The 17,339-nt window shown below is 42.2% G+C and overlaps 1 protein-coding gene across 1 annotated transcript; it reads right to left on the bottom strand.

Moving 5' to 3' along the window:
- Positions 1-133: 133 nt before the first annotated feature.
- On the bottom strand, positions 134-7,584 carry dmac2 (distal membrane arm assembly component 2; the record flags this gene model as incomplete). The annotated part of the gene is made up of 7 exons (XM_079224912.1): positions 134-1,128; positions 1,324-1,486; positions 1,585-1,724; positions 2,483-2,563; positions 3,300-3,490; positions 3,782-3,867; positions 7,527-7,584. 7 exons carry the CDS (start codon positions 7,582-7,584, stop codon positions 954-956), a joined length of 894 nt encoding a protein of 297 aa, XP_079081038.1. The 3' UTR covers positions 134-953.
- Positions 7,585-17,339: the final 9,755 nt, after the last annotated feature.

Here is a 17,339-nt window from a genome sequence, read left to right as displayed (position 1 = left end):
GCAGACACACTGACACCCACCTGGGTTTCATCGTCAAACACGACTCGTGAATTCCTCGGTGAAAAATAAGTACATTTGCAATAACCATTTTCTAACTAAGAATCTTTATTCTGTACATTTACATTTTAGCAAATAAAACCATGAACATATTGGCTGATTTTGCATTTACGTCATAAATGTGTGTTGACTGTGGGGGAAACAACACAAGCAGACTGTGATGACGTGTGTCATATTTTACATCACAAAACCAAATGATCCAACAAACAAGAGTAGTACATTATTCTTCCACACCTACTGTATTTTCTTTTTTCGCATGCTCAAAATGTCAAATATGTGTCAATAACTGGTTCATGCTTGAACAGGACATTTTGGCATTTCCAGGTTCCATAGACTTACTTTAGAAAACGCACATCTGTAACTCAGTGGATATTTATTTTTAAAGGGGAAAACACTTCCCAGTCCCAACACCTGATTAGTTTTTATTGAAATCATAAAAGGTCCTAAAAGTTGAAAATGCTCCAATAGCCAAAAATCAAAGATATTTCCTTCGTCTGTTCGCGTGAATGAGTCCGAGAACAAGGCTGGGACGAGGGCTGGGAGGCGGGGTGAAAGGAAACAGGCATCTTCATCGGAATTCTGATCTCGGAAGTCAAACTTTTTTCGCTTCATGTGCCACTGAGGATGAACTTTCCTAGGAATAAACAGGACGCTGCCTCCCATGCGGTTCTCTTTATACATCCACGGTCACGACTGGCGTCGACGTCTGTTGAAAAATGGCCCGGACTTTATCTGTGACAACCAAATTGCTCCGAACTTGCCAAAGAGCTGCGACGGTTGAATTGCTGCAAGGTGTTTTCTCGACATGTCTCTTTGCTCCATGGAGGACTCTCTCTTCCCGAACACAGTCTCTTGATTCCTCAATTTCCCCGTCCCTTCCTAAACCGGCCTGTTCCCTACCTCGGCCCTTGCATGTGCCCTTCCAACTCCTCCCCTCCCTCCTGCCTCAGGCTGAGGTCGTAGCCAGTAGCGACGACCTGGCACTGTGGCAACATCTCCTCCAGCAGGATAACCAGCAACCCGGGACTCGAGATCCCGGGGAGGGACGACACGTCCAGACGCCGCAGGCCCCTGCAACACACACACACACACACACACACACACACACACACACACACACACACACACACACACACACACACACACACACACACACACACACACACACACACACACACACACACACACACACACACAGGAGGAGGAACTTAATACAAATGTACCGTTTGGAAAATACCAACTCGTTGTCAGTGTTTGGACACTCACTTGAGATTCCTGAGCGCTGCCAGGCCGCCTGTAGTGATGCGAGGACAGTGAGAGATGTCCAGTTCCTCCAGAGAGTCCTGGAACACGTGGAGCCTGGCCAGGAACCAGTCGTCCACCTCAGGGCATCCGCGTACTGACAGAGTCCGCAGAGACTTCTGCCCCTCTGAGAGAGGACGAAGCAGATGGACGTGCATGCTGAATATTATTGAAATGGATTACCGGCACAGTAAGACAGATATAAAAAAGGTAAAAGTTGATTACGCAGGTTCCCCAGTCCGCTGTAGTTGATGACCGTGTAGCTCATGTCCACTTCCTCGAGAGGCGTCTCTTTGTGGTCCAAGAAGTCCCAGTTGAATTTGCCCCTCCGGTCTGAACGGAACCACTCCGGCTGGCCGGCGTACCTGACGGCACAACGCAGACGATCACGTGACAACTGGGTCACAGCGGCATGTTCGATGACGCGGCTATTAAATTGTCCTCTCCGCTGCATTATTTCAGATTACATGCATAAATATTACAACTACCGTACACACTGACGCTGCAAAAAAAAAAGGTTTTCAGTGTATGTGAGCTCATTAAAAGACATTAAATGCAAATAAAGAGTCTGAGAACCAGCCGATAGCAAACAGGAAGTCAGTCTGTTATGGAAGGGGATCCAAGAAGTAAATAAAAATGAACAAAATATTTTAAAAATTGGTTATTTACTGTGTTTCTTTTAAAGCTTAAACTCCAAACAACATCTTTATAGTGTGAGGGCTTTTCTGCTTTTCTCTGTTTCATATCAGGTACATTAAACATGTTAAGGCTTCATACAGAAACCAAGCATTTGAGGAGGCCACCATGGGAACTTTTGACGGGTATTTTTCCACAAATTTTGGACGCGTTATAAACCAAACAGAAAATAGATTGAGTTAATGATCTGAAAATCAATCAGTGATGAGAATAATTGTTACTTGCAGCTCATCGCGAATGCTTCATTGCAGCGTTCTTACATGAAATTAGCTCAAACAGGGAAACAGATCTCTACTAATTATATATATATATATATATATATATATATATATATATATATATATATATGTATATGTATATGTGTGTGTGTGTGTGTGTGTGCGTGTGTGTGACAGACAGTACAGAAACAAGGTAGCAGGGCACTTACCTAAATCCTCCCCTCAGACTCAGGATATAATACGCTGATGCTAGGTCTGCACCATATAACTGCTGAGTGTAGCCATAGTAACTGTGAGAGGCAGGAAACACAATCAGTGATGGTTAAATATCTCCAGGAAGCTGACAAGCTGCATCTGAAACGGACTTAAAGCACCTCGTCACAACCTGAACAGTTGTACCTTTACCAGAGACGAGCGAATGATGAATGACATCGTTTCAATACATGGAGTGTGAGGAAAACCGGGGGCTTCGGATTTTAAAGCTTCACAAGTTTAGTTTTTAATTGTGAGCGGCACATTAGCCGGATAAAAGAAGTGTGGCGATGTACGCTAGAAATACATAGTCATACATATGACAACATTTCCATCTGATGCCAAGTATAAATGTAATGTAATAAAATAGCTAACAAATACAAATCTCCCATAACGTCGTGAAATGTTACATTAATGTAGTTAAACACGTGAGCCAACAGTGGACACGACAACAACAAAATACAGGTTTTGTGAAATTCACAACAGATTAGAGTTTTTATAGTGTATCAAACGTGAGTAAATGTAGTCTCCCTTAAAGACTCCTTGAAAACCTGTGTCCAAGTTTTTTGTTGTTGTATTGCTTAAAAAACAGTGCAAAAGGATTTTTCCCACAAAGCATAATTCATTGTTTTACTGCAACATGTTGCACAATACCATCTACATACATAGAGTGCTGCTGATGTAAATATAGCATATTTAATAATATCATGCAGGCCTGTTGAACTTATTCTTTGTAGCACTGGTTCAAAACACCCCCCAAAAAGGGGTTCTTACGCGTTCCTCTTCTGAATCCCCTTCCTCCTCTGCAGAAACCTCCAGCTCAGGAGCATCTCTACGTCATAGAACCGCTGGGTGAGGAAGAGGAGGACCCTGGTGTGCAGAGGAGGAGAGGACGCCGAGCTGGAGCTCCACGGGCGGGCGGCCACGCCGAGGAGAGCCGGCCGCTGGCAACATCTGCGCAGAGCCTGTGCAGAGAGATATTGGGTTGTCTGGTAAAGTCTGAGTAGAGAATAAGTTAAACTACCAGATATTTATTAAAAATAAAGCATGCACAGCAGCGCTTTTGCTGTATGAACCCCATTAACGTTGCATACAGTCAGACGGATATTGACGTTCAGTCCCAGCTAGAGCCATGCAGCTTGAAAGAGCATGACGTCATACTGAGCATGTCCTCTGTCATTTAAAAATAGGAAGTTTAATCTCGTTAAATCGACTCTAAAGTGTAATAATAAGTCGAAATGCGAAGGGTAACTTACCATGAAGGGGGCTGACATGACAGCGGCGTTCAACGGAGAGTCGCACAGAACAAACGTCGCGCTTTCGCGTTTTAGAAAGGCAGTTGCTGTTCACCGTGTCCGCCGCTGGGTGTCGCTATACGCACGTTTTTGACGCCGACCAGATTAACCTGACCTGACCTAGGAGTCAGGAATTAGACGATAAGGATGGATAAGAGTCTCCCAAACCAGGGGGGAACAGCAGAAACCTCTGTGGTTAGTATGGTGGTCAGTAATAAAAAGGGTATGAAAAATAAATTCAGAAAGTCTGTACAATATTTTCAGATCATACTGTAGTTACAGGGGTTGTCTTATTTGGCCACATGATAAAAGACAGGAGAATATAGTTTATTGGAATCATGTTTGGCAGAATTAAGGTGAATTTTTGTCCATCAAGTCAGCATGGAAGTAGCATATTTAAACTTTAGAAATGTAAAGGCACAATGCAAATGTTACAACAAAATATCCCCTGTAAAAACACTGAAAACACATGATAAGACTCTGCTACACAACTCTCATCTCAAACTGTCTGACTGACTGAACGACGGGGAGTAATGTTAAAAATAACGTTGTATTCATAACTGGTGTTGTTGAAGGTGCGTTGGCATCAATATCAAAACACTATTGAACATTTCAAACTTCATGTTTAACCCCATGTTTTCCTGTAAAAAAAAAGAAAGACAAAGCTTTATTTTCTGTGTATTTTATTTAAATCTCAGCATCATTGTGAATTGTGTGTGGATGAAACAAACTAAAAATGTTTGAGTTTAACATTTATGCGGCCTGTTTGGCCGGCAGCTCCGACTCCTTCAAATTATGTTTATTTAGTCATAATTTCTATGCAAATACATTTTGCGTGGACTAAATGCGACCTAGATTTCACGTTTTTAATCAACATTATCTTAAAGTATCTCTTGAAAGAAGTTTCTTCGTACACTGAATACATCTGCAGAACATATTCAGTGTCGTAGAACTACCACACAATGCACCTTTTCATGATTTTATCTTTCTTTTAATCATTTTATTTTAAGTTTTTACAAGTTACACATTACCTCAAATTATTAGACAACAAAAAACAACAATAAATAAGTAAAATTACATTAAAAGAAATACATAACAGCATAACAACCGACTATACGAACAATCAAACAAGGACATAAAAACACAGACATAAATCAAACATAAATCATCCTCCATATTGAACCTACTATAACAATTGTATTTATCTAATTACATTATTTGTTGACTATATGTATATATATAAAAAAGAATGAAAGAAAGAACAACACTAGAATTATAACACAATAATAGCAGCTCAGCAGCTATTATGCAATCAAAGCGTTTTCCAAACATATTCTCCTATTAAACCTTTTTTGAGTTTCTTGTCTATTGGAGCAGGTTGTGAAAGCTTGAATTTGGAATATAAATCGGCCAAGAAAAGAAACACTGTGGTATCACAACTGAAATCATTTCCCCTAGAATAAATGTTTCGGCTCACTCTCGATTGGTGCAAAAATCCGTCACCTGAAGGCGGCAGCCGGCAGTTCCCCTCTTGTGCGTTGTATTACATCTCCGGGGCGAGTTTTCATTCAATTTTCCTTCAGGCCCGATCTGGTTTCTCCTCTTTAATACCGCGGGGAGGGAAGACGACTTGAAACTCGACACGTCTGACAGATGTGCGGCTGAAAAACAAGCATACACACTCCGCTTCTCACACACACACACACACAAACACACACATGTGATATGGCAGAGGGCTCACACCTGCTGATGAAAACAATTAACAAACAAAATGAGATCAGGGATGTTCAGTGGGTTCAAGCTGCCCATACTGCAACATAAACACAACATACATGTCTGAAGAATGTTCATGTTGTATTGTAAAACCCATAAGATGTGTACACACACACACACACATCACATCTAAAGAGGAGGGTAAATAACGACGTGGTGGAAAAATGTTGACAATTCTGCTTGGTTTTAGCGAGTGGGATTGACAGAAGGCTTAACAAGATGAAGGTAAAGGCATGTGGGAGATTCAAGGTCTGCGTGGAAGCCGGAGAAAATCACATTACTGAAGGGTTGGTTGGATGAACATATGGACCAATGAAGTTAAGAGTGACTGGATGAGGGAATGAACGAATCGATGCATGCTGGAGTAGATGGATTGCTTACTGGGCCGGCATTTTAATGCTCTAACCGCACTGACAGATAGAGAATGTTTGTATTGTCCCATGTGTGTGTGTGTGTGTGTGTGTGTGTGTGTCAGGCATTTTTGATTGTGTCTTAATGGACTTTTGAAAAGCGAACCACGCAGAAGCTTAAAGTCCACAAACATAGGTGTGTATTTTGCGCCGTAAAGGAAAGTGATTGTCTATTAAACGTTGACATAAGTTGAAGCTTTATTGCAGAAGCTTTACCAGCGTAAACATCATCAACAGAAGGGTTACAGGAGGGGTAAGGCAAGCTGGATCCAAAAAGTCAAGTTTCTCAAAAACCGGCCCATTAAGACTTTGATAACACAGCAAATCCAGTTGAGGAGGATCGTGACTTTTTTCCCCGCAACCAATTTTGTGCTCCATTGATTTCCTTTGTCTTTTAACTATTTTTTCATTCGGTTGCACAATGGCTTTTCTGTCCTAAAGTCCTGATTCCTATGCAAGAAACCCCCTTTTTTTACCACCTACAATCTCACTAAATCTCCAGATTTATAAGATTAAGCAAATTCAATTTCAGTATTATTATATGTAAGGCCTGCAGGGAAATATAAAATAGAATCACGCGTTCTTAAGATTAATTCACATTTTGCCTTATCTGCATTCAGAACACGTTTGAGGTCTGAAGACCGTTAAAGGCAGATTGTAATCAATATGTGGCTTGAGTTGTATCATCTGCATAACAATGTTATTACTCAAATGTGAGAGTAGCAGTGGACCCAGCAAAGAACCCTGTGGAACCCCTTCGGTTGTTAAAAGGGAGACCAGATCAGTGTTCAGTCAGAAAAAGATGCATGAAGTCCGTTCTGGGTGTGATCATCCAAACCACGACCACATAAAAAAAACAATAGATTACTGGAAATCAATGGAAATATAATTAGCAGATGAATCGATTGTGAGAATAAATGTTTTCCAGAGCCCTATAGGTGATAATATCCCATGTCATTATTCTACTGCGCCCTCCTTTAATCCAGTTTAAAATGCAGTCCCATACATTTTTATGAATCTATTATCCCTCCACCGCACACTGATGAAAAGCTTCAACAATTGTGAGCAGATCATTTTAGTCCGCTCCTGACAGGCGCTCGTCACTATGATTATTTTATTTCTCGTAAGCGGGTTGAGGCAGAACTACTTACACGGTCTTGTTAGCAGATGAAGACTGAGGTTTCCTAATAGCTGCTCCCTTGTGGCGCCCCACTTTTTTACTGAGAGTTGCAGTAAGCGATGGCCCTGTGGGAAACCCATTAGCCAGTGGTGTCTCTCGCTCTCTCTTTGTCTCTCTCTCTTTCTTGCTGCCCCCATGTCTTCCCTTCTGTTTTTGCAGAGATGTGGTAAACACGCATACACACACACATGCGTGCGGTCACATGCACAAACCTCTGCAGCAATCTGAAGACCGTTAGCAGCTGTCAGGGTTGCTTTGTTTTGACCAGCTCCCATAAGGCCAGTGAGGAGTCTGTAAATCTCCACTGCAATGGAAAAGAAGCCATTAGTGGCCCGTTGCTCACCTGGAGGCGGCCTGGAGGGCACGAAGCGCACGGCCAGCCAACAGATGATGGAATCCATGCTTAAAATGAAGATGTACATTGATTTTGTTGACTTAAGTTTGTGCAAACTACATGTAAATCACTTAAATGGAAAATACAATATCAAATATGATTTAATGTACGTACAGAGTTGTCATGAGTGAATACATTTTCTCACAATGCACCTTAATTGGCTGGCACACACACACACACACACACACACACACACACACACACACACACACACACACACACACACTCACATCTTCCGTAATTAAATGTGCATTCCTTTGCTGCACTTTTAATGTGATGTGTGTCCTATCTTTTGTACATATGCTCATTATTCAGACACCTTTTTATACAAATGTGTGTGTGTGTAGGTGTGTGTGTGTGCCTGAACAAGAGCACATACTCATCACCTTGTTATCTCTCTTTTCCACACATCTCTACTAATTTCCATTGACAGAATTAATTACCGCGGTGACGAGAACAGCACACACGCCGACCCGGACCCCGTCGTCACACACACACACACACACACACACACACACACACACACACGCCTCGAATTTACACAGCAACCGCTATCTTCAGGGGAGACGTCGCCGAAAATAGCACGTCAACCAAAAATAGCATAAGCTGGCGGAGCATGTCACGGGATAGAGAGGCCGCGGCGGCGGGTGAATTCTGATGCACCTAAAATCCCTGTCCTTCACTCAAGATCTTCACGTGGCGTCTGCACACACACACACATGCGCACACACGCACACACACACAGCGAACTGCACTGACACAAAATCTGGGTCATGCACGCACGGATGCAAACTGCTTCTGTGTTTGAGATCAATAATCCCCCAATGTGTGTGACCCTGAAAAGAGCAGGATGTGGAGCATCAAAAAAAGCAGAGCGGGGTTAGGGTTGAGTTTTTCCTCTGAGACTTCGCCATAGAAACAAACGTATTTAATGAATGTGAATTGATTGCTACGTACAGACGCTCTCATTGCCATTCTGTTACCACTGCAACAGCTTTGGTCCGAGTTCACTTCCTGCCAGGTACTGCGTGAACAAACATTGCAACAGGAAGCCCAAAGGACCCCATTTTGAATGTTTATTTGGAAGAAAAACAGCCTCTCGTCCATCTCCCTGTACCAGCGACTCTACATACTGTACGAGTATTCCCGCCAGGTTGACGAGGGTTTTTTCTTTAAAGTGTCAGCTACATAGCAGCAGATGAATAATGCAGAGGACATAAAGGGCTTTTTTTTCTGCACGGCAGCTACGCGAGCTATGATACATCAGATGTAGGTTGTAAACGGGTGCTGAACTCAAAACGCCTGCTTGGGTTGCACTCCTTGCATTCAACACATTGATACTTCTGTTGCGTGTATAGGCTTGTTTTGATGAGTCATTTATCTTTATTGAACTTTTATTTACCTCAAGATAAGATATATATACGTGATGCAATGCATGGGGCGCGTGGCACGTCAAAAATGAGGTCATGTGTTTTACATTAAGACTATAAATAGACGTAGTAATGGTTGATATATTATACATCTCAGTAATAATCTTGTCTCAGTTTTCTATTCCAGTTCTTTCTCCACCTCTTTTCTTAACTTCCTCCCTTCCTTCCGTGTTTTCTGCACTCTTTTCTGCACCTTCTTCTTTTTCTCCCCGTAACATGCAAGTTAGGCTTTTTTCAAATTCAGCTCATGCCTTATCATTTCCGTTCACGTTCCTCTCTAATCACTCCCTCGCTCCGTCTTTGTCAGCAGAATATTGAGTTGAGCCTGTGGTGCGTAATAAGGACACGCACACACACACACACACACACACACACATGCACACACACAGAAAAACAGGCCTACATGTCAAAAAGAAAAAAAGAAGTAGAGAGACGAGAGAGAAAAGGGAGACAGAAGATTCAAAATGACTCCCAAGATCGAGCCGTGAATCATGAATAACTAATAACAAGTTCATATTCCGGCTGTTCGTCGGCGGTGTCATCAATCCGTCTTTTCTGCTGCGCTGTAGCTTCATTAAGATGATTATGGACTCCGGGCTGCATGTCAACCAGCCAATATCTGCTCCTATTCAAACTATGATTAAATAACCTCTGAAGGCGTATAATCTAACCGATAAATGGCTTTTATCACTACGATAGTGGGTTTACTGGCTACAGTTGACTTCACACACTATATTATATACATGTTTTGTATTTTAATACAATGGTTCATCAAATAAACCTACAGTATACAAAACGACATGGCTGTTGGAATCTCAGGATACAATAAGACCTTTGGTGACATGGATGTAAAATATATGAATTGTCATTTATAAATGCTTTAAATCTGTGAGCGATTACATAATCTACCAATCTTTCTCACCTAAACCGGGACACCTCTGCCCTTTCAGGTGATAAGCAGATTAGAGCGATGATGAAGACCTCCAGGCGCGATGATGAAGCCGAGCCAAACCCCACGTCGACCACACCGATTGGTTTTTGCCGTCTGCCACAAAAAAACAAGGCTGAGGATTCGGCGCAGGATTATCAAACTGCGGGTTTCCCAAAATCATTTTAATGTTGAGATCAAATTAATTCTCGGAGATGACCAGCTGTTTTTTGTTGTTGTTTTGGTTTTTTAGGAAGCCCATGCATGTGTTTTTAGAGATTGCAACTGGCAGAAACCCCAAATCTCAGCAGAGACTTGTTGGATGTAATAACATAACATATTCATAACGACCCTGTTTCTCTCCAAAGTCTGGTTAAAAACATATTACGTATTCTGTACATGATATAACATATGGACTCAACCACCAAGATTTGAGTGGGAAGCACTCTAATTTGATGATGCACATTATTTATTTATGGCCGCCGTCTAAAATCGAACAATCATAGACTCAAAAAAGCACTTGTGTGTTTCTGTGAATTATCATAATTATGGCGTGTTTGGGCTTTTGCTAACACATTGTTGCTAACACACAAACGCACACAAAACACACACAGACACACGTACTCACAGACACATGCACACACACACACACACACACACACACACACACACACACACACACACACACACACACACACACACACACACACAAAAACGGACACAAAACACACACAGACACATGTACACACACATACACACAGACACATGCACACACACACACACAAACAGACACACACACACAAACGGACACAAAACACACACAGACACACGTACACACATACACACGTACACACACGTACACACAGACACATGCACACACACACACACATACACTCAAACGGACACAAAACCCACATAGACACACACACACACACACACACACACACACAGACACACACACACACGTACACACAGACACATGCACACACACACACACAAACAGACACACACACACACACACAAACGGACACAAAACACACACAGACACACGTACACACACATACACACGTACACACACACATACACTCAAACGGACACAAAACACACACAGACACACCCACACGTACACACAGACACACACACACACACAGACAGACACACACACACACACAAACACACACATACATACAAACAGACACACACACACACACTTACAAACAGACATACACACGCTCACACACACATACACACACACACACACACACACACACACACACACACACACACACACACACACACACACACACACACACACACACTACATAGCGTTTGCTGATGAACATCTGCACAAAATCACAAAAAGGGAATTATTTACTAAATGCAGAGACCAATCGACCGTCCCAGCACATTTGGGGATGCAGACATGCCGGGCTGCGTTGTTTCGGGACACAGCGTTGAACCAGACTCTTTGCTGGAGGTGTAGATGTCTGTTTTAAGGTTTTCTTCTCGTTTGACACCGATTACTCCAAGGTGAGCCTCCCCAGCTGGGAGCTTCTCAAGCATGCGGTGCATCATTCTGATGGACACGAGTCCTCATCGGTGAAGTGTTTCAGGCCAACACTCGTCAGGCGGGTGTGAACTGTGGAGTTTTATTTTATTATTTACAAAAACGTCATGAATAATAGTGTGTTCATGCTGTAAAAACTGATATAATGTCTTGAATTATTATTATTATTATTTTTTGCTTAAAAAACAACAAGAAAATGTGCTAAATGTCATTAGATGCATATTTAAAGTGGTGAATGTTGTGTAGTGTATTTGTATGATTATGTGAAATTATTATCAATTACACCATAATAATTATATAACATACAAATATATAATTATTTTAATTATTATTATTGTTTATTTAAGCAATAAGGTACGAGAGGCAGTACTGTGTCGTGCAATAATGTACTGTTCAAGGCAAACTCTTGAACTGTACATTATTGCACGACACAGTACTGCCTCTCGTACCTTATTGCTTTTATAAAACGGGTACCTGCGACTTTATAAATAGTAATAGTAAGCTCCCTTTCAGCACAAAATAGTTGTAGCCACCAAACGTTGTGTATCGCATTTCAGCAACAGAAAAAAATAGTCCCGGAAATTACCGACGTAATAATCTCTCACTAGAAATTATCACGATTTTGTGGTCAAACCCTTTTCATTCCTCATCTCATTTTAGGAAGGAAGGGACGTTGTGTTGTCGTTCGTTATGCTAGTGTGGGGGATGCTACGTGAGCTTGTTAGCTGTTCCGTTTGAGCTAACGTTACTGTTAGCGAAGAGCCCCGTTGCAATACTGTGAACACTCAAGCAATACACCTGCAAGTTAAGGAAACCAACGTCTGCGGGTCGTTACTGCGGACGTTACAATATCAAAGTTTACACGAACATGTTTGGTAACTGTCAAGCTTGAAATGACAACTAACGGTCGCGCAATTTAAATCTACCTGTTGTTTTTAAGTGCGCACTGATATGGAACGCTCTAAATGTAAACAGGCTGTACAGTACTTTATGGCTGAATAAACTACACCTTGTGACTCACTCTCAACCAATCAGAATGCTTGATTTGATCTACCCGTATTATAAATTATTATTAAGTAGCAAGACAATGAGCTTTTAACCCAGCGTATGGATAATATTTAACACAGCAGTTCATTTCACTCAGTAGTTTTGAGTCATATGAACAAAACATCGTGCTCGGTTAATTAAATGGTAAAATGTTCCGTCCCACAGTCACCCAGTGGGATGAAAGTTGTGTTATTTTCTAACGCAGCGGTTGTTTGAGTGGCTCAATAGCTACCCCTTTAAATGTTTCAGTTAGTTTGGCAGTCACCATCTGGAGCTGTCAGAGTGTTTAAAGCCATAACTGCTGGGATGTGTCTCATCTCTCATAATGTGACTGAAGCGTCGGCGCCCCAGAAGATTCCCAACACGGGCGGTTAAAGAGCGCCGAGATCTTTTCTCACTGACTGGAAGTGACGTCAGTAAAAAAGCCCTCTGAGACGAACTCGTGATTTAAGGCTTTGCGGTGAATCACACTGGCATGACTTGTCAGGACACTTCTGCTGCTCCAGACTCACAGAGTCTTTTCACGGTGATCACAGCTGCAGTAGAAATGATTAATAATGGGTAAGTTTCCCTGGGATTTGCCAATTAGCGAGCACCGACATTAATACGGACAACTGTGAATTGCTGTCGCTCATTAACTTCCCATATTCAACGTATTCATGTAATCACGTTTATCGGCTGCAGCTGTGTTTTCTATGCCATGAGGTTCCTTGAGTAACATAAAAGCTCTACGGCATCAAATGTGACGAGTTTGACAGTTAATTATTTCCACGTCTTTTTAATCTTTAACCTCCCTAAATATGGGCTTATGTGTTGATGATGTGACATCAATATCACAGGCCATTAACTCATCAATGTCCCACTGTGTTCAAACTAAATATCTTACAGATTGCATCTGGTTCACGTCAGCCTCCAAAGTTGTAATTCCAAATCGGAGAATTTCTAAAAGCTATACAGGAACTAGTGTCAAATACAGACAGGTGAAAAGCCATCATCTCAGGCAATCACAGTACGGATTTGAAAACAAAAAACAAATTGATGATCATATAATTCATTCAGCTACAAATAAAATACATACCGTTTGTTTGAATCGGATTTCGGAAGGCTAATATTCACTCTTCTTACAGCTCAGTTTTTGTCTTCACCAACATTTGAGGGGAATATCTGTGTCTTTAGCTGCTAAACGCTCCACTAAGTTGAACAGATACTCGTTAACTTTGTCTGCTGTTTGGCCAGAATCGGTATCATGGATTTATCAGAGGTTTTTAGCTGGAAACAGCTGCACACTGCAGCTGAAAAGTCCAGGGTTATAAAACCCAAACGATGAGATGCAAGATGCTAACACGCTACATTGAGCTGAGGGGAATTGTTATACTTTTCTGTTGCTTCCCATTAAATGTGTAATTTCATCGTAAACATGAAGATATTGGTGCGAGTAGCTTTGAAGGGGTTCGCAATTCTTTAGGAGAAAATAATGCATAAGGCTAAAGTGAAAATGAAAACAATCTGGGGTTGTGGAGTTCTCTGTTACTTTACCTTCTACTAGCATAACAAGGTAATGTAGGTGGCTGGTTTCAACAAGGAAGAACAAAGGGTTTGATGAAAAAGACGATATCTATAGCTCCGCTGCAGAGATTCATATTGTTTTAACCCAAACCACAATGTTTTCCTTGCAGTTTTGTTAACAAAACCTAACTACCGTAAAAGCCGGGTTACAAGCCGCTACTACCTTCGGTGGCTGTCACCGCTAGTTCCCCGCTGTAGCAAGCTAGCGCTGCTGCTAGCTCCCCGCTGCTGCTGCTACTGCCCGCGTCCCCTCTGCCCGAGTCGGGCGTTGAGCCGGGGCTGGTCCCGCTCCCTTCGGTTGCGGTCAGGGAACTAGCAGAGAGCTAGCGGAAGTTAGCGGGGAACTAGCAGCAGCGCTAGCTGGCTACAGCGGGGAACTAGCAGGAACACCCACCGAACATAGTAGCGGCTTCTAACCCGACTTTTACTGTAAGTTGTTTTCCTGTGAATAGTTTATTTAAAAAAAGACTATGTGCATGTACGGAGTGGAATTTGACACTTTGAGCCTTTAAATGAGGATACGTTGTGTGACTACAAGGACAGTAATATCTACTGATATTGCACGAATACAGAATGAACTCCCCAAATCCAGTTCACCATGAAGGGATTCGCTAACCTCTTAGAAGAGATGTGAGACACACCAGTGACTGAATTTTGATTTTTTTTTTTGATTGACTGATTTACAATTCATATCAGATCATCAATAAGCCTATTTGAGCTGCTGGGCGCGTCCGTGTTCGTTTAATGCAGACAGACAGGACATAGGGGCCGAGGGAGAGTATTAGCCAAGAGGAGAGCAATTCGTCATTTTCACTTCTTCAAGAAGTGTTATACGTCATTTAATGATTCACTGATTCTCTGTATGCCTGCTGGCTGAACGCCAAAGAAACGTAATACATCAAGTTGAGGTTTTCAGATCTCATGCGTTGTGACAACACAAAAACAACTCTGCATCGCGGCAACGTCGACTACGAATGACGGCTGCAGGAAATGATTGACACCGACGCAAACAGATAGCAGCGTAAAAAGTCAATCCGCATTTAAAAGGGCACACACTCTCCGTCTTCTCCCGTTTCACCAATATCTCCATCTAGCCGACCGCCTGCGTCCTTCACAGGCCTCCCTCGCAGTTCTATCATTGCCCTTTGCTCCTCATCCTCTGCTCGTTTGTTCCCTCCGACATACCCATAATGCCTCTTTAATTTCCTCCTTCACCCTTCAACCAACCGTGCACCCATTCATCCATCCATGCAGCTCAACCTTCCTCATCTGCGCCCCCTCTCCTCTTCATCGATTCCACTGCCTAGTGCGTTCATAATCGCTGAAGTCGGATTTCAATTGAAATTCAGGGGGTTTTATTCTGAGTAATAGCCTAAAACAGAAATTGGCCTCCGCTTGCAAATTCCAAATCTCTTATCAGCTCCTCGGCCTCTTCATCATTCCCCTCGCATGCTCCGTCCACGCGTGTCATCCAAGCTTACTTCATCATGTTGAAGCACAGAGGTTGAAAGCTAATTAATGAGCCTCATACTCAATACATGCTCAGCCGTGATTTCCTGATTTCATGCGAGTCGGGAACCAGAACGACGGAAGGAGCGCATTTTGCAGCTGTCAGGCTTCCTGCTTAACGTTATCGTCTTCCTGTACTGTACTTTATCTTCCGTCACCTCCATCTGTCCTTCTTTTTATCAGTTTTTATAATAAAGGTGCATTATTTCTGTGCTCTTTCGTCCATTTTTTGTGTTCAACCACCTGTTTTCGTGTCTTTCTACTACAGTTATTCTGATATTCATTCATACACATGCTAGAAAAATAGAACCATGTGCTGTTTGATATATGAGAATGTGTTTTCTAAGGTAAGATGCATTTCTGAAAATGTAATTGATTCCTGCATGGGGTCATTGGCCTTGCGAAGATCACTAAAGGTCAAAGTTGATGCACTCCTTGATTGCATCGTCCTCTTTGCTCACTTCTCCCTCCATATCACAGGATTCTCCCCTCCTAACTCATCTCGTGGCCCTCCAACTGTCAAGGACACGAGCAAGGGAAGGACCCAAACGCATAAAAGGTGAGAAGATGATAAAATTAACTTACAGACACAGGCAGCAAAAAACTACAGCAACGAAAGGATGAAAAACAAGCCGGCTGAAAGCATATTAGTGGTAGAAACAAAGGGAACAGAGCTAGACTCACACAGCACAGGTGATATGCAGAAAAAAGGGGGGGAAACCACGAAGACAGGAAGTAAAACAGGAACTTCAAAATAAAACTGGACACAGACTGAGGCCAAAATAAGGGGGATACACACAGGGGGAGAGGAGAGAGTAGTTTAACAGAAAAGGATTATTGGATTTAAACACAAACTAGGTTAAAAGTGGCCTGTGGAGTCAGTATTTTCAGTAGTGGAAGTGAGTGCATGAGTGTATGTAATGTTGGATAGTGCAGAGACAAACAGTAATCTTGAATACCAAAGCCAAACGGGTGTCTTAGGGCAGAGAGAGAGAGCAGCAGATCAGACCAGAGGGCCTTTTAAGAGTTTTCCGCTAATTCACACAGGTGTCCCCAGTCTGCTGACGACCCTCTGCCACGCCCACCTGCACACCTGCAGGGACAACGGCCAGTGGCCGAGAGGGGAGTCACACAGCGGGACCTCCTGAAACAGACCAGGTCAAGCCAAGACCTTTGAGGGGTTGAGACAAAGGGCAAAGAACAGAAGTCTGTTACATTCAAAAGGCATTGCAAAAGTATTTTTTTTAAGTGTGGGAATTTTCATTTGTTTTCAAAGAGCAATCACAAAAAAATATAATTATGAAGATAATTCACAGGCAATTCAATGTTCCTGTAGTGTTGAAATAAAACCCAGAGTCCTCTTTGTCTGAAACCGAGTGAAAATGAGTCCGATCTTGAGTTCTACACTGTACGAACAGAACAAGCTCTTATTTTGAAAATATATCTATCACAAATAATGTCTACAGCACATTGAGCAATTTGGCTCACATCTGGTGACCGGCCTTTGTTCCTCTCGCTCATCTCTTCCTTTTCTTTCTTATCCTCCTCATCTCCAACGTCCATCCTTCCTGTAAAAAATAATAATAATAGAATCACTCTTCCTCCTTACAGGTCAGACATGTTATTTAGATGATGTTTGCCTCCTCTAAATGCATTCTGGCTTGATGTATATTTACATATTAGAGGAAATTGCTTTTTCTCAAAGCAAGCCTGAC

This window comes from Taurulus bubalis, assembly GCF_910589615.1.
Source record: "Taurulus bubalis genome assembly, chromosome: 10".
Taxonomy (NCBI): Eukaryota; Metazoa; Chordata; class Actinopteri; order Perciformes; family Cottidae; genus Taurulus; species Taurulus bubalis.
This window is presented reverse-complemented; position numbering and strand designations above follow the sequence as displayed.